Raw genomic sequence first — 25,047 nt, 5'->3', positions numbered from 1 at the left:
TTTACATTGTAGATTCTCATTGAAGGCATCAAAACTGTGAAAGAACACATGAAATTATGTAGTAAATAAAAAGTTTTGTTTAGATTCTTCAAAAATGTTTAAAATACCAATGACTATGACCAATTATGTTATACTAACACTGTTACAGATGTTAAATTAAAGTTTGACAAAAAGTCACCATGTTCAAGTTATTCATACCCCAGTGATACCAAGACAGAAGGTTATAAGATGTTCAAACAAACCATTCTCTCTAAGAGTCTAAAGCAGGCATGCGCAAACTACGGCCCCCGGGCCACATACGGCCCGTTGGGCTTTTCAGTCCGGCCGGCGAAATAATTTTGTCAATATTAGAATTGACGAAATTACAGTAAAGACCACAATCATTTGCCCTTGCAGTACCCGTCGTTTCTGTTGACACCACTAGATGGCGCTCCAGACACAAGTGACCTTTGTTGGTTTATTTTCTCTTCTTCTACTTTGCAGCTGCATTGAGCCCTGCCGTAACAATGAATGGACCAAAGAAAAGAAAAGTCGACAGTGAGTGTTGAGTGTTTCAGAAGGAGTGGACTACTAAATATTTTTTCGCTGAAGTCCGTTCAAAGGCTGTATGTCTCATTTGCAATGAAACCGTTGCGGTTTTTAAAGAATACAATATTAGCCGGCACTTTTCCACGAAGCATGCTAACTACGCTAGCAACCAGTCAGCGCAAGAACGGACAGCTACTGCTCAGAGGCTGGCAGCCAGTTTACACACTCAGCAAAATACGTTTTTTCTGCAAACTACGATTCAAGAGTAAAGCACGAAGGCAAGTTATTTGCTTCATTCAAAATAGCAAAGGCTAGCAAGCCTTTCTCTAAAGGGGAGTTTTTGAAAGAATGCATGGCAGGGTTCTCGCCAGTGCATTTCAGCATAACGGCCCGTTACGCTGTCATAACGGGCCGTTACGCAGTCTTAACGGCCCGTTACGCTCAGTTTAAAAGATTACGCTGTGATTAGGGCCGCTACGCCAGCGCATTTCAAAGATTGCGCTGTTGTTATGAGAGTGTGTGGCTCCGTCATGAGAGAGCAGTAGAGGTGGAGAGGTGTGTAGTTGCTGGGTTGGCGGTACTGTGCGGTTCAGCCACTGTTGATAGACGATAAAGGCTGCAGTGTTCTTCGATACGGCTGGGCTCCTGTGTCTTTGCCTCTACGGCTGCTGAGAAAGTGAAGGGGGTTAACCCCGGGCTTCCTGACCACGGGCCGAACAGGAAGGGTTAACACTGTGATTAGAGCCGCTGCGCTGTTATTTTGACAGATAACGCCATGTGCGTTTGTTTTAAATCGACTGGGTGCCTATCTAGGTTAATTTATGTCTCCCCACCTCAGCCGTACTTTCCTGTCGATTGACCCGTTCTCGTCTATTGCGGATGCACACATGCGCGTTCCCGTTTATTGTGCGCGCGTGCAGGAGGACCTGCCGTTACGCTGAAAAAAAAATCCTGGCGAGAACCCTGCATGGTAGAGACAGCAGGTCTCCTGTGTCCAGAGAGCAAAAACAAATTTGAAAAAATTAGTTTAACACACAGGACAGTTACTTCCAGTGTTGAACTAATCGACGAAGACTTAGCCAGCTCACTGAACGAACAAGCGGAGTCCTTCAAGCTATATTCATTAGCACTGGACGAAAGTAATGACACAAAAGACACTGCTCAGCTTTTATTTTTTTATTAGAGGGATTAATGAACATTTTGAGACAACAGAGGAATTTTTGACCATGAATCCATGAAGGGGAAACACGTGGAGAGGACTGTAGGACAGGGTGTCTGAGTCATCCAGAGGATGAAGCTGACTTGGTGTAAACTCGCCAATGTCACTACAAATGGATCACCAAACTCGACAGGAAAAAATGTTGGGCTGCTGAAAAGAATCCAGGATAAGGTGAAGGAGGAAAACCCTGAGCTGGATGTGATTTTCCTAGACTGCATGATCCATCAGGAAGCGCTCTGTAAGTCTAAAACTCTTTAACTTTATACAGCGAGAGGGCTTCAGCATCGTCAGTTCATTAAGTTTCTTGAAGAAGCTGATGCTGATCACCAGGACTTGCTTTACCACTCTCTTGTCCGCTGGTTAAGTTTGGGGAAAGTATGTCAGCGAGTGTGGGAGCTCAAAGATTAGCTCATTTTTGGAGTTAATCAGGAAAACCGACGATTTTCCTGAGCTGCGCCACAGAGATTGGCTGTGATTTTGCTTTTGCTGTGGACATACTGACGCACATGAATGAGCTGAACGTGAAGCTGCAAGGGAAAGATCAATTTGTGCATGAAATGTACACAAATGTGACAGCCTTCAAAGTCAAACTGACTTTATTCTCAAGACAAATGTCAAAAAAATACTTCGCTCATTTCCCTACACTGGCGATGCTGACAAGAGGCCAGTCCACATGTGATGAAATATAAGTAATCACTAGACGAACTACACGGAGAATTCTGCCGTCGGTTCTCTGATTTTGAAAAAATTGACAAGACACTTCAGCTGGTATCATGTCCCTTGTCACAAGACCCAGAAACAGCACCTCAGGAGTTGCAGTTGGAACTGATCAATCTTCAAAGTGACTCGGTCTTCAAGGAGAAGTTCAGCTCCCTTAAACTGAATGACTTTTACGCTTCACTAAGTGAAGCCAAGTTTCCAAACATTTGGAAGATGGCACAGAGGATGCTGGTGTTGTTCAGATCTACCTACGTGTGTGAGCAGATGTTTAGGATGATGAACATCAACAAAGCACACCCACAGATCCCAGTTAACTGATGAACACCTCAGATCAATCCTGAGAATTTCCACAACCAAATTGACACCAGACTTTGATGCTCTGGCAATAAAAGGGTGACCAACAACACTGTTCCCACTGAAACTGAATGTGAGTATTCTTTACTTTGTCAGTATTGTCTTTCATTGTCATGTAATTCATATTAGTTTGCACAATCTCCAACCATCTCATGCTGGTCTGGCCCGTCTATCGAATTTCAAAAGTCAATGTGGCCCCTGAGCCAAAATGTTTGCCCACCCCTGGTCTAAAGTCTTTAATATTGTTTTCAATGTGTCTGAGCTGTTGGGGTTTTTGCTTGTTTGTGTTTTTAACCAATTTTCTGACTATAAAAGTTCACTTTCTTGTGACATTTCATCACTTTGAAGTCATTGCAAGACTTGCCATGGCAAACATCAAACCGCAAAAGAATGTCAGGTGCCAGTGGCAACAAGACATACTAAAAATTTCACACAGTCAAAAACCTCAAAGGACGTGATCGGAAGTCAGTAGTGTCACCTCGGTTAGCCAGGAAGATCAAGCAAAATGCTGAAAACAATCCAAGGACGACTACCAAGACTGTCCTGAAGGAACTGAGTGCAAGTAGTGAGACTGTTAAGGCAGACACACCAGCAGATACTGCACCAAAATGGTCTCTATGGACGTCAACCAAGAAAGACCCCCTTGCTTCAACTAAAGCATGTCAAAGCTCGTCTGACCTCCGTAAAGACAAAAGTTTCTGGTTGTCTGTTCTGTGGTCAGATGAAATGCAAATTGAGCTTTTTAGACACAGAGATATGGCTTTCATCTGGTGAAAGAAGGGTGAAGCCTACAAGCTAAAGAACACAGTCCCTACTGTGAAATATGAAGGTGGAAGCATCATTCTGGGGTGCTGCTTTTCTGCAAACAAGCCTGGCAACTTGGTTCAGGTGTAAGGTATCATGAGGAAAGAGCAGTAGATCAAGAGTCTGGAAGAAAACCTCGAACAGGCAGCAGAGAACCTGACCCTGGGGGAGCATTGAACCTATCAGCAGGACATCCAAAGCATACAGCCAAGGTGGGGAAGAAATGGTTCTAGGACAATGATATAATGATATGAAGTGGCCAAGTCACAGTGTTGACTTGAACCCCGTTGAGAACCTATGGATGGAGCTCAAGAAATGGGTGACAGCATGGAAACCCTCCAACCTCAAGGATCTTGAAACATTTGCAAAGGAGGAATGGTCCAAAATTCCTGCAGGTACTTACAAGAAGCTTGTGAGCAATTCAAGGCTGTCATAAAAAAAAGATTTGCAGTTGATTATTGAATAATTTTGGCTGAAGTGTATATATTAAGCAAAGAAACTGAAATTCTCAAGGGTTATGTCTGTGGCCATTACTCATAAGTGTTGGTTTTGCTCAAGACAATTTGCTACAATCAACACATCACAAATTATTTTAAGTACTGTTATTGTCTACAGCAGGGATTTAAATATTCAAAACCTCTTCATGAAATACTGGAATTGCCTAAGACTCTTTAAGACCAGCAGGAAATTGTAACAAGGTAGGAGGTACATGGTGTCGTGTTTTAAGGAACCGGTCTGATGACTGTGAATTACCAGGATCATGATAGTTAGCAGCTGGGTGTAGGTGATGGATGAATTCTAATTAATGGCATAAACAATCCTATGATTTCGTCTTGTTAATCTGATGGGCAAATGGATCCAAAACTAGCAACACTGTGTTAGCTGCAACAACAAAAAGTTGGGAACCTGCTTGGCTTCAGCAAACTTAGTCAATATAAAATTTTAGTTGAAATCCCACACTAAAACATTCTTTAATTGAGGGTTTGTAATTGCAACTAATTACTTTATTAATGGTTAATAACTTATGTACAGGTTCTTTGTAAATCAGTTACCTGCCCTCACATCTTGGCCACCAGCTACGTATTACCAGCAAGTATCATCTGCAATTATAAAGAACAATGCTTGCATTTATTAAATAATAATCACTCCCTTGGCTGATTTTTTTTCTGATGCTTACAGTGTCCCAGACTACACATAAAGTGACTATTAGATACTGTGCTTTTTAAATCATTTTACAGGACCATGTCCTCATAAAATATTAGCATGTTTTAACTTACCTTAAAATTTTGGTCCAGTATGTAAAGTATATGGACAACTGAATATTTCTTCTGCTAAATTATGACACATTATTACTCCGCCAAGGAACATGGTAGAGTAATGTGACAATCAGCATTGATTTGTCTGTCTGTCTGTCTGTTAGCTAGCCTAGCCACGCTAGACCCTTGTTTCTGAAGGCACAAGGGTCGAGACACGGTTGACAGGGAGGGAGGCGGGCTAAAAGGTTGTCTATCAAATCACTCTGCAGCAATTGGGTAGGTATACAACCAATCAGCGCAACGAATAGGCTCCGAGAGCGCCGGAAATCAGAGGATGCGGTAGTTTGATGAAGCCTTATTTATACAGTCAATGGGTGAAGCTCAACTATATTACAGACATGTTAACAGAAAGATTATTCAGAGTCGGTGCTAATGGAGCTCAACGACTGTTGTCGTTTTTGTTGTCAACCCTGGCAGAGAATTAAATTCGTTGCCGTGGGTTGTCTAGCGCGGCTAGGCTAGTTGTTTCCGGTTGTTTCTGCCAGAATTGTCGCGCCTCTGTCGTCACTTAGTTACGCCCGCCTTCTGACTCTACACTTCATGGTGATTCGTCCAGCCAGTTTTAGGAGAATCCAGCCTCGAGCCTTATGGAGGGTAACTAGACCCACCCTGGCAGAGAATTAAATTCGTTGCCGTGGGTTGTCTAGCGTGGCTAGGCTATCTGTTAGCAACATTACTCAAAAATGGACTAACGGATTTCAATTAAATTTTCAGGGAAGGTCAGAAATGACACAAGGACCAAGTGATTAGATTTTGGCAGTTATGTAGCTTATAGTCTGGATGCACAGATTTGTTCAAGATTTCTGTATCATAGCGAGATAGCAGCTTGGCGTCACTAACTATGACAACAAGTGAACACTACGTCAGCTGCTACATGATTGCGATCCTACTACAAATTGACCGCTGCGCACCATGAAGTGTTTAAAGATTTCATCCGTTGAATACAACAACTGAGCAGCCTTGGAGGAATACTACGCTCTCTAAGTGCTTTTCTTGTTACAAACGGTTGTCGACTGAATTAACGGACAGACAGAGTTGTGGTGTTGAGTGTTTATTCAAAGATCACTGAGGAGAGAATGCACATGTCACATGTTGGCCATGTACAGATGAAAGGTGACGAAAATGTGAAGAAAAACGCAGAGCAGAGTCATGGGTTAGCACAGAGGATAACACCTCTACCCCTGACACACACACACACACACACACACACACACACACACACACACGAGGTCTCACTTCAACAATTCTTCTATCATTCATTTGTTTCATTTTAAATAATTAAGTGCTTCGTCAAAACTCTTAGAGCGACATGGGGCCTATTCTAACTCAAAAATAGGAGGCTGCTTCTGCTCTTAGGTAGTGGGCTCAGGCAGACTTTCCTTCCACATTAGTTTTGTATCAAAATCAATTTTGATTATTCTTCAAAAATGTGACAGTTTAATGTGTCGTCCACACATTGGTACAACAGAGTAACGGGGCCACTGAAAGAACAAGCTGAAGCTCTGCCAAACAGACAAAGAGCAAAATACCGGAAGAATAAAGTCACATTTTAGGAAAAGAAAAAGTTGCATTATTTTGAGGGGAAAAAAGCCGGGATTTCAAAACAAAGAAGTCAAAGTGCTACAGTATGAGTTGTGATTTTAGCCAAAAAAAGCCCAAAAAACCCAAAGTATGACTTTTTTCAAAATAAAAGTCATGTTCTGTACATCAAATATGAAGCATGCTGTGATTAGATTTCCTGACAGTCCAATTCAATTAGAATTGTTTCTCAAAACTCCACTCTTTTCTTAAAACCTTTTTCCCTCTAATATTTATGTGATTTCCTTCTCAGCTTACAACTAAAATGGTAAGATTTTCCTTGGTTACATTTTTTTTTGACCTTTTCCTCAAAATGACAACATTCTGAAAATATTTTGACTCTCAAAATTTGGTTTTCTTTAAACAGTGGCCCTAATACTCAAATCCGTGGCAACACCTACACACCCACAGCTGACACACATATTCTGGATCTTCAAACATCAACATCCGACAAAGAAAACGATTAGTAATGAAACTGTTGCTGATGAAAACAGAATCCCTGAGTTACATTTTCCAGGTGAACAAGAGACATTTTATGGCAGACTTTATCACAGAGTTAATTTTTACCTTCTTTTGTTGCATAAATTTTGTACAGTAGATGAAAAACGTGAAGCCGTACCAATGCTGGGGTGAACTTATAAAAGTGAGTCCAACGAGCCGTCCTTCAGCTGTTAAAGACAGACGCCATTTTTTGAAATCTTGAATGAAATAGAAAAACTGGAGATAATTACAAACACGTTTTGTGGACACCAGGGTGCATAAAAGTGCTTATATAAAGGAAAAATAATTCTAATTTTCATATATTTACATATTTATGTGCAGCGTTTCGCTAAGATGACTTGTGGCTAATGAAAAGGATGCAGGCTGTTGTATGACACAGAGTCACTGAGATTATACGCACTAGCAGTCAAAAGATTAGACACACCTTTATTTTTACTACTTTCTACATTGTAGATACATATCGAAGACATCGAAACTATGAAGCAACACGTGGAATTATGCAGCAAACAAACAATTGTGAAATAACTCTAAACATGTTTTATACTTTAGATTCTTCAAAATAGCCACCCTTTATTTACAGCTTTGCTCACTCTTGTCATTCTCTTAATGAGCTTCATGAGGTAGAACCTGAAATGGTTTTCACTTCACAGGTGTGCCTTGTCAAGGTTAATTTGTGGATTTTCTTGCCTTCTTAATGGGGTTGGGACCATCAGTTGTGTTGTGCAGCAGTCAGGTCGGTACACAGTTGACAGCCCTATTTGACAACTGTTAGAATCCATATTATGGCAAGAACCAATCAGCTAAGAAAAGAGAAACCACAGTCCATCATTACTTGAAGAACTGAAGGTCAGTCAGTCTGAGAAATTGCAAAAGCTTTGAATGTATTCCCAAGTGCAGTCACAAAACCATCAAGTGCTACGATGAAACTGGCTCACGAGGACCACCCCAGGAAAGGAAGACCAAGAATCACCTCTGCTGCTGAGGATAAGTTCATCCAAGTCACCAGTCTCAAAAATGGCAAGTTAACAGCGTCTCTACATCTCTACATCAACTGTATGGAGGAGGAGGTATGATGGTGTGGGGCTGCTTTGCTGGAAAACCATTTCAGGTGACTACCTAATGAAGCTCATGTAGAGAATGCCAAGAGTGTGCAAAGCAGCAATTGATGCAAAGGGGGACTATTTTGAAGAATGTAAAATATAAAACATGTTTTGACTTATTTCATATTTTTTTTGTTTACTACATAATTCCATCTGTGTTCATTCATAGTTTGGATGCCTTCAGTGAGAATCTACAATTAGTCAAGAAAATAAAAACCATTAAATGAGAAGGTGTGTCCAAACATTTGGCTGGTAGTTTATATCATAATGGAGGAGCAAGAGCAGGGCGTCCTTTTCTTCTACTGTAAACAAGGAATTAAATAGACCGGAGAGATCAGAACTTACTGACTGCACGCTGTCATTCATTGTCTTCAGCAATAACATCAAACACAGTCTCAATCAACTAGCTGTACAGAAGGAAAGTTAGGATTTAGTACATTTTTGGGGACAAAGTGCTGTGTTGTTTTTAGACACATCTTCTCAGACTAAGTCACGTTGGCTTTGCCAAAGAATCTGTTTCTAACTTCCTGAGAGAAGACTCAGGCCCCGACCAGAAACAAGCCCCGAGCCCGACAGACAGACACAAAACATGTCATTGTGCCATTAAAAGCTTCAAGTCCAGGTACCCATTAGGTGTTGATGGAACAAAGCTTTATCACAACTGGCGTTTTGTTCATAATAGGGAAAGTACATGAAAAACAGAGTGTGTTAACAATGGTTTCTTTCCTGTGAGTCCTGCCAATCATCTGACTGCATAGAAACAGAACCTTAAAACTGGCTTTACTAAAGGGAATGCAGCCATTTAAAATATGGTACTGACTTTTACATTTGTGTTTTTCTGCCTACTGTGCAGATGTTCATGTTTAAAACTACATATTTTCTTCGATGACAATTGATTAAAAATTGTATCACCTCTCAACAATTTTCATTACTTCTAAATCTGAACAATAGAATGTTTGCTCTTATTTAACATTTAAAGCTAACAGTTTAGATTCATTATTTTAAAAACACAGGCCCAGAAGTGGAAACTCAGTGCTGGAAAACATCTATGATCAATCTGAACACAGTTATAAAATAACCTAGAATGTTCAGTTTTGAACATACGGGGTGAGTCTATCTGCATCATACACTACTGTTCTAAAGTTTGGGGTTATCCAGACAATTTCATGTTTTCCATGAAAACTCACACTTTTATTCATGTGCTAACATAACTGCACAAGGGTCTTCTAACCATCAATTAGCCTTTCAACACCATTAGCTAACACAATGTAGCATTAGAACACAGGAGTGATGGTTGCTGGAAATGTTCCTCTGTACCCATGTAGATATTCCATTAAAAGTCAGCCATTTCCAGCTAAAATAGTCTTTTACCACATTAACAATGTCTAGACTGCATTTCTGATTAATGTAATCATTTAAAAATGAGGACATTTCTAAGTGACCCCAAGCTTGTGAACGGTAGTGTAACTTCACATGGGAAACAAATGACCAGGAGAAGAATCTTGCTGTGAGACTTGTGTGACACAAAGGCTGAACAGGATAGAGGAAAATCCGGGACCAACTAAAATCAGTCAAAACAGTTGTATATAGAATGAGACATATTACCAGGAATCAGAGCAGCAGTGGCCATGCTCCTAAAATAACGCCCTGTACGTTGATCTAATTGTACAATCTAGGTGGACAGGTGCTTCAGAATTGGAGCAAGACTCATCAGTGGAAATCTGAGCTTATGTAATGTCAACCTCAACTGAAAGACTGCTCTTTGGTACAAAACTGTAAGATTACCTTTGTTAAATTACAGAAGCTAGATGAACATCGGGAGCAGATGAGATCAAGATGCCTCCAAGTCTACGGTAATTTGGCAGAAGAGGAATATTCTAGCAGAGGCCAAAAGAAGTAAAAACTAAAAGCTATGACCAGACCAGCTATGTCACATGACTTTAAACCTACCTTTGGGGTCATTGAAAGAGAAAGGTAGAGCAACAGAAGCCCTCCTGCAAAGAGCAGCTCTGAACAACAGCAAAACATCAGCTGGTATCCTCCATACCAGGACTGTGGACGAAACATCAAAATTACTGAGTCCCTACAATCAGACCTGTATTTTATGTGCATGTTGAGAATAAATCCAAACTGTTAGTTGTTAAACTTTTATAAGATCAAATACTATCCTGTTTAACTTAGCAGTGAGAATATTTAGAGGTGATACAGCTCAGAATCAAATCAGAAGTGATACTGCTCAATGGTGTACAGTGGTGTCATATTCTGTAGTACTGTTTTGACGAGAAGGATACATAGCAACATGCATTTATGTGTCCTTATGTAGCTGGAATGCAACCTCTTAGCTGAAGGACAGTGGCTAGCTAAGAGGTTGCATTTCAGCTAGCTTAGGAACATGCTACTGTTAGCTGCCACAAAGTGAAAGCGGAACTTCTGGATTGTGATGCTGCGCCAGTGTAGCCAAGCCGCGCTAGACCCAGGTCTGAAGAGCAAGGGTCTAGTAACTCTCGACAGGGAGGGAGGCGGGCTAAAAGGTTGTCTTTCAAATCACTCTGCAGCAACTGGGTAGGTATACAACCAATCAGCGCAACGAATAGGCTGACGTAGTTCCTAGAGCGCCGGAAAACGGAGGATGCGGGAGTTCGGTGAAGCCTTATTTATACAGTCAATGGGTGAAGCTCAAGTATATTACAGACATGTTAACAGAAAGATTATTCATAGTCGGTGCTAATGGAGCTCAACGACTGTTGTCGTTTTTGTTGCCCGACCCCAGCAGAGAATTAAATTCGTTGCCGTGGGTTGTCTAGCGTGGCTAGGCTAGTTGTTTCCGGTTGTTTCTGTCAGAATTGTCGCGGCTCTGTCGTCACTTAGTTACGCCCGCCTTCTGACTCTACACTTCATGGTGATTCGTCGTCCAGTTTTAGGAGCATCCAACCTCGAGGCTTACCGAGGGTAACTAGACCGATCCTGGCAGAGAATTAAATTTGTTGCCGTGGGTTGTCTAGCGCGGCTAGGCTAGCGCTGGTGAGTATCTACGGCTGTATTTTCTTTGAAAGCTAACAATGTAATTCCTGCTTCAGCCTGTAAAAATGACAGAATTCAAAGATCAAATAAATCCTCTCTGAGAGGCTATAGTGTTGCATTAGGCTGGAGGTAACGTCAAGACTTTTAGCTTCATCAACTCTAGCTGGTGTGAAACCTGCTATTTAGCGAACTTGCTAACGAGACAAAGGCTTATTGAAGATATACACTACTGTTCAAAAGTTTAAGGTCACCCAGGCAATTTCATGTTTTCCATGAAAACTCACTTTTATTCACGTGCTAGCATAACTGCACAAGGGTTTTCTAATCATCAATTATCCTTTCAACACCATTAGCTAACACAATGTAGCATTAGAACACAGGAGTGATGGTTGCTGGAAATGTTCCTCTGTACCCCTATGGAGATATTCCATTAAAATCAGCCATTTCCAGCTAGAATAGTCATTTACCACATTAACAATGTCTAGAACTGGATTTCGGATTGATTTTATGTTGGAAAAAAATTATTTTCTTTGAAAAATAAGGACATTTCTAAGTGACCCCAAACTTTTCTATGGTAGTGCATTTGTCCCATTTTTTTCTCATGGCTGGAAATGATATCTCCTTTGTGGAGAACTTTAATCTACATGATATCAGAGTTAGAATTTAGCAGAATGTCCAATACTGCTAATATCATGTCTAGCTAATGTAATTTTGCAAGACTTTTGAAATGTCACCCTCATAAATGTTGGTATGACTGCCTGAAGGGACCTAATGTGCTTTAAAATAAGTTAATCTGTACTACTATGCTAATGGTATTATATTAAGTATATAATCTATAAATAAAAAAAACTACCACCATGGAAATCAGCATTTCAAGAGGGGTATATAGTACTTTTTCAAAAATATTCCTTGGCATTCTCATACTGTTTTTTGGTACAGATTAAGAGGGTTCATCTCACTGCTCAGGAGAAAGACCCATCTAAGTTATTAATTATCAACATAGTACCTTCAGATACTTGCATCCAGACAGGCAATTTGCTAAATCTCACGAGGTCCCCTGGTAAGAGAGGTGATGTGCAAAAAGAGCTTAATTTTCAAATGAGTGGCTGGACTTTTGTTTTTTCAGGCCATGACATTTTTAAGACGTGTCACTTCCTGTGTGGGAGTTCCTCGCTGCTGCTTTAACCACAGCAGTGCTCTTTGATGCAGCTTAAAGAGGAAATTCCAGCGTCTGTCGACCTGGGTAATATTCTCATACTTTTGTATTTGTATGTATTATGGCAACATTTTACCCTGCGCCCACACTGTCGAAATTTGGGGGCAAGAGCGAGAAAACAGGAAGCTGTATGATGAATACCTGAATTTCCGATTAAGAAAGGAACTTGGGGCTGTTTCTGAGCAGGGGCCACATGAGGCGCAACAGACAGAAGCCCTTTCTAAGTGCCAAAGTGTGCTGGAGGGGGAGCAAGCTCGGTGTGTCCGTGGTCCTGGGAGTCCTCAGACTGGGTGAAGTGCAGGGCAGTCTGGTTGTAGCTCAGCAGGGCCTGCTGCTTCTGCTCTGAGCTGTAGAACAGGGAGTGAGGGTGGACTTGCTGGATGTGCCTCTTGATGGTGCTGACCTTCAGCGTGGCTAGACTAGCCCCACACACCATGCAGATCAGCCCGTGTCTCCTACAGTTGTAATCCATCAGGTAATCCATTCGCCAGCGCACCTGGTAGTTCCTCCTCTGGTCCTTTCCGGGGTAATGGCCGTGGCGTGAAGGAGCGGCTGCAGTGCCGCCATCTTTTGATTTGCCCTTCCCTCCAACTACGCCCTCCTCCTTTTTCACTGTTTTGCTGGGTGTTTTGACATCAGGGGAGACGTCCTCGTTTGTCTCTTCTGTGGTATTTAGGATACCACCATCACCGCAGTTGACTTCTGCAGAAACACAGTAGATTAGAGACTGATGTGTAAAAACGTTTGTATAAACTGGCTTTGCAAATTCAATTATTCTGTCAAATATGGATACTAGGACTGGTCCAAATAGCAATTTCTGGGTTCCGGATATTTGATGGATGGATGGACACTTTTTTAATCCTCAGGGAAATTTAAGATCCCAAGGGAAATACCAGTCCAACAGCATTAGCATAGCATTGGCCGAATATTCAGATCTCAAAATTAATATTTGGATACCACCACAACAACCGAATATTGGGATATTTGGGTCCAGCCCTAATGGATACTAGATAAGATACATCTAATAATGCCTAAGTAACAGCCAGGTAATGAAAGAGGAAAAAAGATCAGGATGTGGTGGATTTACTTGTACTTCATTGGCTCCCATAATAGATTCTAAACTCTTCCACAGCAATAATTCCATCAGTTCAACAAATGTGTCACACAAACCACTCTGCTGTTCTGAGTTTCTATTTTTTTAAACAAATGCCCTCTTTAGTGTTCTACTTTGTATTAAATCCTTTATTTTCTATAGGGATGTCTGATAATAACGACCCACCGATATTGTTGGCTGATATCGGCATAAAAATGTAATATCGTTCTATATCGTTATCGGGTTTTTTTTGCGTATCATGAAAACCGATAAAATAATATCTGGATTAGAGGGAGAGAGGGAGAGTGTGAACTGTTGTTTGAGACAAAAAAGGCTTCTTTTTTTTTCCATAACTTAAGCTCATTGCACAGACTGTTTACATTTGGAAAACCTTGTTGCATTTGAGAAGGCATCCAACGGGGCATCACAATAAAATTAGGCACAATGTGTTAATTCCACAACAGGAGATATGTGATGTTACCTAAAATTAGTTAAATAGCCGACATATATCGGTTGAAATCGGAATCGTAAATTGCGAGTTGGACAAAATCGGCATATCGTTTTTTGGCAAAAAAAAGCCAATATCGGACATCTCTAATTTTATGTTCTCTCTTGTTTTATTTGAATTTTAGCTGGTATACTTGGTTCTTTGTTGTGATGTCATCTAAGTTTTGGATTTTTTATTTCCAACTTTTAACTCTCAATCTTATTCTTTCATTTCTAAACTGCCTAGGTCCCTTGTTTGACATCAAACTAATGATTCATTGAACTTATTCTCATTTTTACTATTTATTTCAATTGACTGCTTAGCCTCATCTCATGTCTCCTTGTCTGTGTTTGCATGTTTTGTTACAGTTATGGTGATGCCATACCGCTATCTCGCAATGATACAGAAATCTTTAACAAATCGGTGCATCCAGACTATAAGCCACATACACACGTGGACAAAATTGTTGGTACCCCTCAGTTAAAGAAGGAAAAACCCACAATTCTCACTGAAATCACTTGAAACTCACAAAAGTAACAATAAATAAAAATTTATTGAAAATTAAATAATCAAAAACAGCCATCACTTTTGAATTGTTGATTAACATAATTATTTAAAAAAACAAACTAATGAAACAGGCCTGGACAAAAATGATGGTACCTCTATAAAAGATTGAAAACTATTTGACCAGAGTGACATGATTAACTCAGGTGTGTCATTTAATTGACATCACAGGTGTTTCCAAACTCATAATCAGTCAGTCTGCCTATTTAAAGGGAGACAAGTAGTCACCCTGCTGTTTGGTGAAAAGGTGTGTACCACACTGAACATGGACAACAGAAAGCGAAGGAGAGAATTGTCCCAGGACATCCGAAAAAAAATTATAGACAAACATCTTAAAGGTAAAGGCTATAAGACCATCTCTAAACAGCTTGAAGTTCCTGTGACAACAGTGGCTCATATTATTCAGAAGTTCAAGACCCACGGGACAATAGCCAACCTCCCTGGACGTGGCCGCAAGAGGAAAATTGATGACAAATTGAAGAGACGGATCGTTGGAATTGTATCCAAAGAGCCCAGAGCAACCTCCAAAGAAATTAAAGGTGAACTCTAAGGCCAAGGTACATCAGTGTCAGATCGCACCATTCGTCGTTGTTTGAGCCAAAGTGGACTTCATGGGAGACGACCAAGGAGGACACCACTGCTGAAAAAAACTCATAAAAAAGCCAGACTGGAATTTGCAAAAATGCATGTTGACAAGCCACAAAGCTTCTGGGAGAATGTCCTTTGGACAGATGAGACCAAACTGGAGCTTTTTGGTAAGGCACATCAACTCTATGTTCATAGACTCAAAAACCAAGCATACGAAGAAAAGAACACTGTCCCTACGGTGAAACATGGAGGAGGCTCAGTAATGTTTTGGGGCTGCTTTGCTGCATCTGGCACAGGGTGTCTTGAAAGTGTGCAAGGTACGATGAAATCTGAAGACTATCAAGGCATTCTGGAGAGAAATGTGCTGCCTAGTGTCAGAAAGCTTGGTCTCAGTCGCAGGTCATGGGTCTTCCAACAGGACAACGATCCAAAACACACAGCCAAAAACACCCAAGAATGGCTGAGAGAAAAGCGTTGGACTATTCTAAAGTGGCCTTCTATGAGCCCAGATCTGAATCCCATTGAACATATGTGGAAGGAGCTGAAACATGCCATTTGGAGAAGACACCCATCAAACCTGAGACAACTGGAGCTGTTTGCTCATGAGGAGTGGGCCAAAATACCTGTTGACAGCTGCAGAACGCTCACTGACAAATACAGAAATCGTTTAATTGCAGTGATTGCCTCAAAAGGTTGTGCAACAAAATATTAAGTTATGGGTACCATCATTTTTGTCCAGCCCTATTTCATTAGTTTGTTTTTTTAAAATAATTATGTTAATCAACAATTCAAAAGTGATGGCTGATTTTGATTATTTAATTTTCAATAAATTTTTATTTATTGTTACTTTTGTGAGTTTCAAGTGATTTCAGTGAGAATTGTGGGTTTTTCCTTCTTTAACTGAGGGGTACCAACAATTTTGTCCACGTGTGTAACTGCCAAAATCTAATCACTTGGTCCTTGTGTCATTTCTGACCTTCCCTGAAAATTTAATTAAAATCCGTTAGTCCATTTTTGAGTAATGTTGCTAACAGACAGACAGACAGACAAGGCAACAGTGATTGCCACATAACTCTGTTGCGTTCATTGGCAGAGTAACAAAAAGGAAAAAAATAAAGGAATGATGCTCGTAAAAAAGACCTCTCCGTGGCTGACATTGTTAAAAACCACTACTTGTGCGTTTACAGCTTTACAATATTAAGTAACAATGGTAAAAGCCTCTCACCATCTTGTACATGCGTGCCTTCACTGGAATAATCTTTGGTCCAGGCAGCAGCCATGGCTTCCCTTTCTTGTCGGCTCAGGGTTGTGGTCTCAGGGTGACATTCTTGGATGTGGCGGCGGAAGCTGCTGACCTTGGTTTCGTGGAGGACCTGAGAACACACCATGCAGAACGTGCCCTGGCCCCGGGGCCCATAGGCCACCAGGTAGTCGAGGCGGAGCCGCCACGGGTCGCCCCCGCGTAGTCGCTTCTTCTTGGGCTGGCGGACTGGCTGAGGTCCCTGCTGCGGAGCTCCAACACCTCCATCCTCACCGATAAGACAAGTATCCTGAGTTAAAGTGCCATCACCGTCTGGGTACAAGTCAGTGTTGATCTGGATAGTCTCCACGTCCTCGGCAAAGAGGTTCACCCCACCGTCTTTGGTGTGAGGCTCTGATTTGACTGAGTTTTCTGACTCTTCTATTATAGGAGAGAGAAACATACAACACCTAGAAAATTATTGACATATCACAAGGCTATTTCCTTCATATCTAACAGTTCCCATGAGGTTTTGGCTCTGTACTGTGTTAGTCTCATGGGAAATGTTGCTGAATGATCAAACCCAGCAGTGATTATCAGTGATATGATACTGCTGGAACACAACAAACCCTCTTTACTGAGACTCTGCAGTCAAGAGGCAGCGCTAGAAGATTCAAGAGGGAGATGGGATATCCAAGCTGCTGGGCTCACCTTGTTACCATGGCAATACTGATCCAGATAAGCAGTGATAAAAAGGTTTGGTGGGTGGTGAATATGTGCTTGTGACGTCAATACATTTCCAAGGTCAGCCTGATGAGTTACCTAACGATCAGATGACTTCATGAAACTACAGTATTCGTCAGTCACGAATACTTAGAAGTGTTTTTTGAAAGTGGCAAACCAAAACCAGCCAGCATAACATTTAATATTTTACTTATTTAGCATCTGCACAGTGTGGGTCAGGAGATACCCATTTGACCCATGTCATGCATCAAAGGATTCATGGTTTAAACCCACATTATGTGTCTGAATGCGTGCAGTGTTGTGCCTTCAGTTCTCACCATGAGCCTGAGCCCAGGCCTGTAGGATGCAGTGTTTCTCCTCGGAGCTGTACACCAAGGAGTTGGGGTGGGTGTCCAACACGTGGCTCTTGATGTGGTCCAAATGAAGCGAGGGCAGTTCCGCTCCACACACCATGCAAAGCAGTCGACCGGCCACCGCCTCGTACTCCATTAAGAACTCTTGACGGAACCAGGCGTGCAGCGAGTCGTTCAGGTAGCGTTCCAGGGTCTGGGCTGACGATGCGGGGACGTCCCGCTCCTCCTCTTCCTCCTGTGGTTGCGGGGCTTCACCCTCCACATAGCGGGGAGACAAACTAAGGGGTTGTTGTGGCAGCTCCTGGGGTGTCACAGGGTCTGGAGGTTCTGCTTACAGTGAAAAAGATGCAATAACTAGTGTTTGGAGATTCAAAGCAAAGCAAAAAAAAAATAAGAACAGAAAAAGAAGACCACAGAAGAAAGCCTTTTTACCACCACCAGGGGACACTATAGTAAAAATTTTCCAATCAGTGATTTGACTTTTCTTAACAAAACAGAGTTCGGTGACATTCTGCAAATGTTTTTGTGAGCTGAATTTACACAGTTGACATGAAATGGTGTAAACTGCAAGAGAAGTAGAACATTCATTCTCTTACAAATGTAAAGATGAATTCATAAACAGTTAAATGGACCTCTTTTCTGCTATAATCTTACTAGCACTGGTGTGACAGATAGGTTGCTGTAGCTACTGTAAGCAACCATTTCAGATATCCAATACTGGGTCACACTTTTTGAGGCAGAAAGGGTCTTAGAGGGAGCCCTGCTTCATTTTGTGGGTGCAGACTTCATCAGTTTTACTTTCTGGGCAAAGTCAACCTTTGACTGAAGTCACACAATCAAACTCCCTTCCATCCATCCATTATCTATCTTTGAATCCTCTGTAGGGTCATGGGGGGCTGGAGTCTATCCCAGCTGACTTAGGGTGTGTCTGTGTGCATCATATTTACCCTCTCAGATGTCCCCCAAAATGCACGTGAAGTCAGTATGAAAACCTTTTCAGTGTTTTTATTCTCTAGAATGTCAAAAGCTACAGTATTTCAACCTTATATAGGAAAAAAGTCACTATTTAAAACTGGTAAGTATGCTCCTAACTTGTGACTAATCTGCATTATTTTAGTCACAATTTTAGCAAGGATTCTATTCTGAAAAGCGTTGCAGACGTTCCCAACACATTGCCTGTGAATCATGACATCACCCTCTCCTTCTCACACATCACCATGCCATGACACAACTGCATACTGCCACCAAGTGTAAGAATTACAAAACTCCAAGCCACTTTCCTCCAGATAGAGTCTTACCCACCGGCAGTATATTGGCCCGAGTGCAGCGTGTCCTCTGCTCCCTGAGGTGAAGGCCCAGCATGGGAGCTGTATGACCTCTGACCTCCCCCTAGGCTTAGGTGGCTCTCCCACCCCGATCGGATCACCTCCTTGTCAGCGGCGCTCCACAGCAGGGAGTCTGGGTGCTTCTGCCTGATGTGCCTCTTGATGGTGCTGAGCTTCAGTGTGGCCAGAGAGCTGCCACACACCATGCAGATCATGCCATGCCTCTGGGGGTCGAAGTCCATTAGGTACTCGCTACGCCAGTATTCGTGGTAGTACCGTCGGTGGTCGCGGCCAGGAATCCGGCTCAGGCCCGGACGCGAGGCCCTCTGGACCCTGGGTTTGCGCCCAGAGGGCCCGGGGGCCGGAGACAGCAGGAGTGGGTGGTCGGGGCCCTCGGTGATGCTCCAGTAGCTGGTGCCAGGTGATCTGACAGGGGTGACCATGCCAGTCTCTGATTGTTCCCTTCCATGGCCGTTGGCAAGACCGTCCTCTTCTGGCAGGAACAAGGCAGAATACAGATCAGTCCTGGCATGTTGTTGTTGCATGTTGTCATGGCAACAACAAATCTTCAAGACACATGTACAGATCTCATTAGTAAGGATACCCTGTCCTACCTCTTCTATTCTGATATTATTCTGATAGGTTCCTTGTGCACGATAAGGAGCAGCGTTCTCGTGATAGTTGTGGTGTTTTATGCTTTTTTAAATACAGTAATCTGTAACCCTCTCTGTGTGGCCTTCATATGGACAATGACTGTAAGTGTGAGGTAACATGAGGCGAAGTCTGCATCATAGCTACATTTTACAATGATGGTAACTAAGAATCTGTATCTGCTGTGGATTTGGACAATTCCCAAACCATTAAATGAGATCAGCAGTAGAACACATGCATCAGTTATCCTGTGGCTAAGAGCATGTGGAGGAAATGCTAATGTATGAGGGTTATTAACAAGCTTCTACAAAAACATTTATCTGCACTACCATTCAAAGTGTAGGGTCACTTAGAAATGTATTTATTTTTGAAAGGAAAGCATTTTTTTCCTCCAATGTAAATAACAATAAATTCATCAGAAATACAGTCCAGGCATTATTAATGTGGTAAACGACTATTCTAGCTGGATTTTTAATGGAATATCTCCATAGGGGTACAGAGGAACATTTCCAGCAACCATCACTCCTGTGTTCTAATGCTACATTGTGTTAGCTAATGGTGTTGAAAGGCTAATTGATGATTAGAAAACCCTTGTGTAGTTATGTTAGCACATGAATAAAAGTGTGAGTTTTCATGGAAAACATGAAATTGTCTGGGTGACCCCAAACTTAAGAACAGTTGTGTAGATATATTGGCAAAATTGGCACTTAACAGCCTTGGAATCTGCCTCAAAAATACAACAGTTTCACTGAATATGAAACTACTTGCAGACTTTAGTAAAGTTCATAAGAGCTGTACACTGGTCTCTCCTGAAAAACAAATCTTATGCTAAGTGAGACTAAATTCAACTTAAACATCCTGATAAATTAGAGGATGGCATTACATCACATCAGAGACAATCGCATGAAGAATTATGCTTGAAGAGCTGTAGAAACTGACAGATATAAAACAGTAATGACATTTTTATGCTCATGATAATTGATAGCTGGAACTCTAGACTTCCCTGTTCCTTTCTCTCTCTTTTTTTTTTTTTTTTACTGCTGTCACTCTTCATTAAACGGACCATCCATATAGGGGTCATTGCAGAATTGGAGAACATTTTACCCATCAAATTTCAACTAATCCATGTACAAAATACTAAAACATGCAGTTGTTGTGTGAATTTACTTGTCCTGAGACCAAATTTTAAAAACTAGGAGCAAAGAATGCTTGAAAATATTTTTAAAAATACCAAATAAACCTGGAGTTCCTCCTAAAATGCCATTTTTCTCTTGTCCCACCCCCCGATGATTAACCTGAATCTCAAATAAAACAGCTAAAACGCAATTTAAATCTCCTTTTTAGTATTATTTTTTTCATTGATGTCTCTAGTAATTGTGGGAACATTATTTTTAATCAACATAATATTCTAAATCATAATTATTATGCATGGAACCACAACAACCCTGTTAGCATAACCTTTTTAGCTGGTTGAAGAAAAGAGTGAATCACATGATACGCTGGAATTAACACATCAAACAGTTTTGTAATTAGAGTAGGGCTAGCAAAAAAAAAAACATAAAACATGGAATAAAATGCTACCATTGATGTGTAAGCTGAGCCAATCAAGCCTTTGATAGTTTATTACCTATTATTGATGAATATGGAGCAGACAATTGTAAAGGGAAGTTTTTTTTTTTTTTAAATGTTGAAGCCCAAATGTCGTCCAGTTCTTGAATGCGCCATAGGGCTGTTATTAGTGGTCGTGTGGTCCTACATAATGGACCTGTCTTGTGTATTATCCACTATTGGTTCTTCATTCCAATATTGAAGTGCTGAGCATTGCTGTACCGCCTCTGTCCACTAGGGGGCGGCTGTGTCTGCTCCTCCTGCCTGCGTGCTGTTGAGCCTTTGTTTATAGGAGCCACAGTGACGGAGGGGCCATGCTGCTCCATGGCTTTGTCCCTGACACGGATTAACTGACTGCCTGACAATGGCCGTGTCTCTGACAGCCACGCAGACCCACTTAGCGGTGGGAAAAAACAAGAATAATAACACTAGTTTTTTTTCTCTCTTTACCTCCCAAGTCGCTCTCCTCTTGCGTCGCTTCCTCCTCTCCGCTTATTATTAATGAGAGGAGCTCAGGCTGCTCGGCACACCGGAGGTCCACAGGCTCGCTCTGCCCCGCTCCTTTCTCGTCCATCCCTGGCCTGGCTGCTGCTTCTTTACTAGTGGCTGCTGTTCCTGCTTCCTTCACTGGGTCGTGGTGCCGTAACGGGACATGTCACAGTCACAACAACAACATGTTACAGCGGTAACATGTTCACGCCGCTCGCCGCCGCTCGACACGCATCTGGCAGCCTCTACAATGAGCCCATCGCTGAGGAGCCCAGAGCTCTCTGTCCCCCACGGAGCCAACTTAACTTTTACACAATCACAACCATCAATCCGCGGCCGAAAAGAGCCGCCGCTCCGCGCTGCAAAGGGTGGAAGCGCCTCGGCGCAGGCCTCCAGTAATGTATTTTAAGGTTCCTGCTTGTCTTCAGGGTGGGGAGCCGGACTAGGGGCCCCTGGGGCTCCTTAAGGGGCTCCTGGGTAAATTTAAAGAGACAGTAGCAGCGTCGATGATGCACACCCACCCCGGGGGGGCAGAGGGAGCAGCAGGCGCTAGTAGAGAGCTGCTAATACCGCTGCTGCTCTCGGAACCGGGCGGTGGTGGAGGTGCTTCGGTTCGGCACGGCATCGGTTAAAAACACGAGGCGGCTCCACGGCAAATCAGGGCCCTCATCCCACTCTGCTTTGTACCGGGGAGCCCATGTTCCATTTTCACAAAGCTCCAGTTTAGTGTTGTAACCAGCTCCATGCACTGTGGACAATACCACATAACCACCACTGTTACTATGGGCTCCAACTAAAGGTTACAGCTGTTACTGGTTCCTCCATTATAGCTGTGATTGTCTAGAAAAGCACTCAGAGAACAGTCAGGCTGAAATTCAGCATTTTTTTTTTATTATTGTAAATGCAGCATTTGTTTATTAGTTATTGATGATGAGAAATCAGGGCAACATAGAATGTGGCCCTTTAATGTAGATATAGCCACAAACAAAATGCTGGTTTGTGTTATACATGTGTACATTATGTATGGACTGTGTGACCTAAATATGTAGCAGGAGGTGGGAAGTGAGGGACTCGGAAGCACCCCAACTCATTTTAGTTCAGGGGCCACATATCGGCAAATTTGATCTCAAGTGGGTCGGACTATAAAATCATAACATAGTAATCTATAAATAAAGACCTTTTGCTTTAGTGTGTAGTATCTGATCTGAGACGTGTTGCTTAATATATTTAGTAGAATGACATGCGCTTTATCTGCTTTCAACTGTTTAGAATGGAATATACTTTGTTTGCTTCAGAAGGGTTTAAGGTTGTGTCCAAATAAGGGTCCCAATCTTCAGGGGCTCTTAGGGGCCTCTGTGTCTAGGAGGGCGATTGAAGGGGCCCTCTGTTTCCTATTTTGGTCTTTGAGCAGAAACTATTTGTGGTGACCTCATACTTGACCTTCTTGTCCAAAGCGTATGAGTGACCTCCGGTTGTTGTTCGGGGAGGTTCATTTGACTGATTCCTCCCAGACAGTCTCTGTCTGACCGATGCTGTTCTTCCTGATCATAAAATTATGTCATGAAAAGCAACAGTGTCACCAGATGTGTTTCGGTTAAAAAAGTGCAAAAAAAAAAAAAGACGATGACCCAAAGCTATATCAAGCAAACCTCCAATTTTTAAGCACTTAACCACAAATATGCACTTAAAAATAGTAAAAAAAAAACTTACAAACTACAGTAAGTAAGATAGAGCCTATATTGAATACCCTTTAACTGCCTCTTAGTGAGAAAATGTGTTGAAATGGGAAATTGTGTGAAGAACTGTTTTATTGATATCGACATTATAAGAGAAACCACGACAAGTGCAACAAAAAACAAGCACATTCTGAAAATGTTCACACTTAACGAAATGTCTCTTTACAAAACATCATGAACAACCTGAAATTTCTCAAGAAATATAAGCGCAATTTCAACAATATTATGCCTCATTTTATCACTGACACATTACAACTTACAGATCAGAGTATCTGGAACTAAACTCAATATAGTATTTTGCTTAGTGATCAAAAACAACTTGTCAAGGTCTAGAAATTACTTGAAATTCACAGTTTTACAAATTTGCAGATCATGTCTTATTTGTACTATTACCCTTTGCAAAACCATGCTGCGGCCAGATTGGACCCTGTGGAGGACCAGTTTTGGCCTATAGACAGCATGTTTGACACAGATGATTTAATCAGTTGTTCCTTATATGATTTCCGACGAATAAGTCCTGGTAAGTCCGCTGACAGTGGTCGGTTTGTAGTAGGACCAGCAGGCAGCTGATGTAGTGTTCACTTGTTTTACGTCATTTTAGCAGCCACGTCCTTAGCGCGGTCCTAATCAAGCGATAAATTTCCACGTTGCACTTCCACAATTTTCTAAAAATGCGGATGGAGACACGCAGACAACGTTGTGGAAGAACAGGAGCTCCTAGCTAGCCAAGCCATGCTAGATCCCATGTTTCTGACGGCACAAGGGTCTAGGGAAGCTCGACAGGGAGGGAGACGGGCTAAAAGGTTGTCTATCAAATCCCTCTGCAGCAATTGGGTAGGTATACAATCAATCAACGCAACGAATAGGCTGACGTGGTTCCGAGAGCACCGGCGGATTGTGTGGCTAAGTCCCATTAGCTTCCCAACCAGCGGAGCCGCGGATCCAACTGGTATATTAAGGATTTGCCATATCCCATTGGCATAAGTCCAAATACGTCTTCCTTCTCAATGAAACACTTAAGTGCCGTCCTTTGTTTATCTTTCAAGTTGAATTTTAGCTTCAAATCTTTAAGGGCTGTGGCCAAAGCCGAGTCGAAAGATAACTGTTTATTGTGCGCCGGTTGTTTCTGTCAGAATCGTCACGCCTCTGTCGTCACTTCGTTACGCCCGCCTTCTGACTCTACACTTCATGGTGATTCGTCCGGCCAGTTTTAGGAGAATCCAGCCTCGAGCCTTATGGAGGTTTAGCTAGACCCACCCTGGCAGAGAATTAAATTCGTTGCCGTGGGTTGTCTAGCGCGGCTAGGCTAGCTCCTAGCAGCAGAAGTTCAGAAATATAGTCATTTATACGATTCATCACAAAGAGATCACCGTGATAACCAGCTTATAAACAATTAATGGCGTGAAATTAAAACTAACTGCTGAAATGCAATTATTCGTTAAAATGCCATGTTGTAAGTGGTGTAAACAATGCCAAACTTCTTTTACTCTAGTACTGTGGGAATACACTTAATGCTGCATTTTGGAGCAAACGCCGCAAGAAATATAAAAGCCACACACGTTTTCTTGTGCTGATTCTGCACGTCTTGTTAGTATCTGCTATATCCTCTTTACTTTTTTGACATTTTTCCATCAGTCAGTTTGTCCTCTTGGTCAGCAGTAACAGCTATCTAATTATCTAGCTTCTACTCCTGAGAAAAAGCTAACATTAGCATGGATTAGCAACCCTGTTACTGTGATTAGAGTAGGGTTAGCAAACAGCACATAAAACATGGAATAAAAATGGTAGCATTGATGTGGAAGCTGAGCCAAT

The 25,047-nt window shown here is 41.9% G+C and overlaps 1 protein-coding gene across 1 annotated transcript; it reads right to left on the bottom strand.

Moving 5' to 3' along the window:
• Positions 1 to 5,976: 5,976 nt before the first annotated feature.
• zfta (zinc finger translocation associated) lies at positions 5,977 to 22,111 on the bottom strand. Its single transcript, XM_022196419.2, has 5 exons — positions 21,461 to 22,111; positions 18,729 to 19,244; positions 17,391 to 17,753; positions 16,315 to 16,770; positions 5,977 to 13,059 (listed from the first exon to the last, which is right to left on the bottom strand). The coding sequence occupies exons 1-5, from the start codon at positions 21,582 to 21,584 to the stop codon at positions 12,578 to 12,580; spliced, it is 1,941 nt and encodes a 646-aa protein (XP_022052111.1). The 5' UTR covers positions 21,585 to 22,111; the 3' UTR covers positions 5,977 to 12,577.
• Positions 22,112 to 25,047: the final 2,936 nt, after the last annotated feature.

Source organism: Acanthochromis polyacanthus, chromosome 23 (assembly GCF_021347895.1).
Source record: "Acanthochromis polyacanthus isolate Apoly-LR-REF ecotype Palm Island chromosome 23, KAUST_Apoly_ChrSc, whole genome shotgun sequence".
Lineage (NCBI taxonomy): Eukaryota > Metazoa > Chordata > Actinopteri > Pomacentridae > Acanthochromis > Acanthochromis polyacanthus.
The sequence above is the reverse complement of the archived record's forward strand: the minus strand, read 5'-3'. Positions and strand labels throughout refer to the sequence as shown.

Coding starts and splice junctions, on each gene's coding strand:
- zfta (XM_022196419.2), bottom strand. CDS start 21,584: ATGGACGAGAAAGGAGCGGGGCAGAGCGAGCCTGTGGACCTCCGGTGT. Junction 17,754..18,728: donor CTCGGGCCAATATACTGCCG/GTGGGTAAGACT, acceptor CACTGTAAGCAG/AACCTCCAGACCCTGTGACA. Junction 13,060..16,314: donor AGGCACGCATGTACAAGATG/GTGAGAGGCTTT, acceptor GTGTTTCTGCAG/AAGTCAACTGCGGTGATGGT.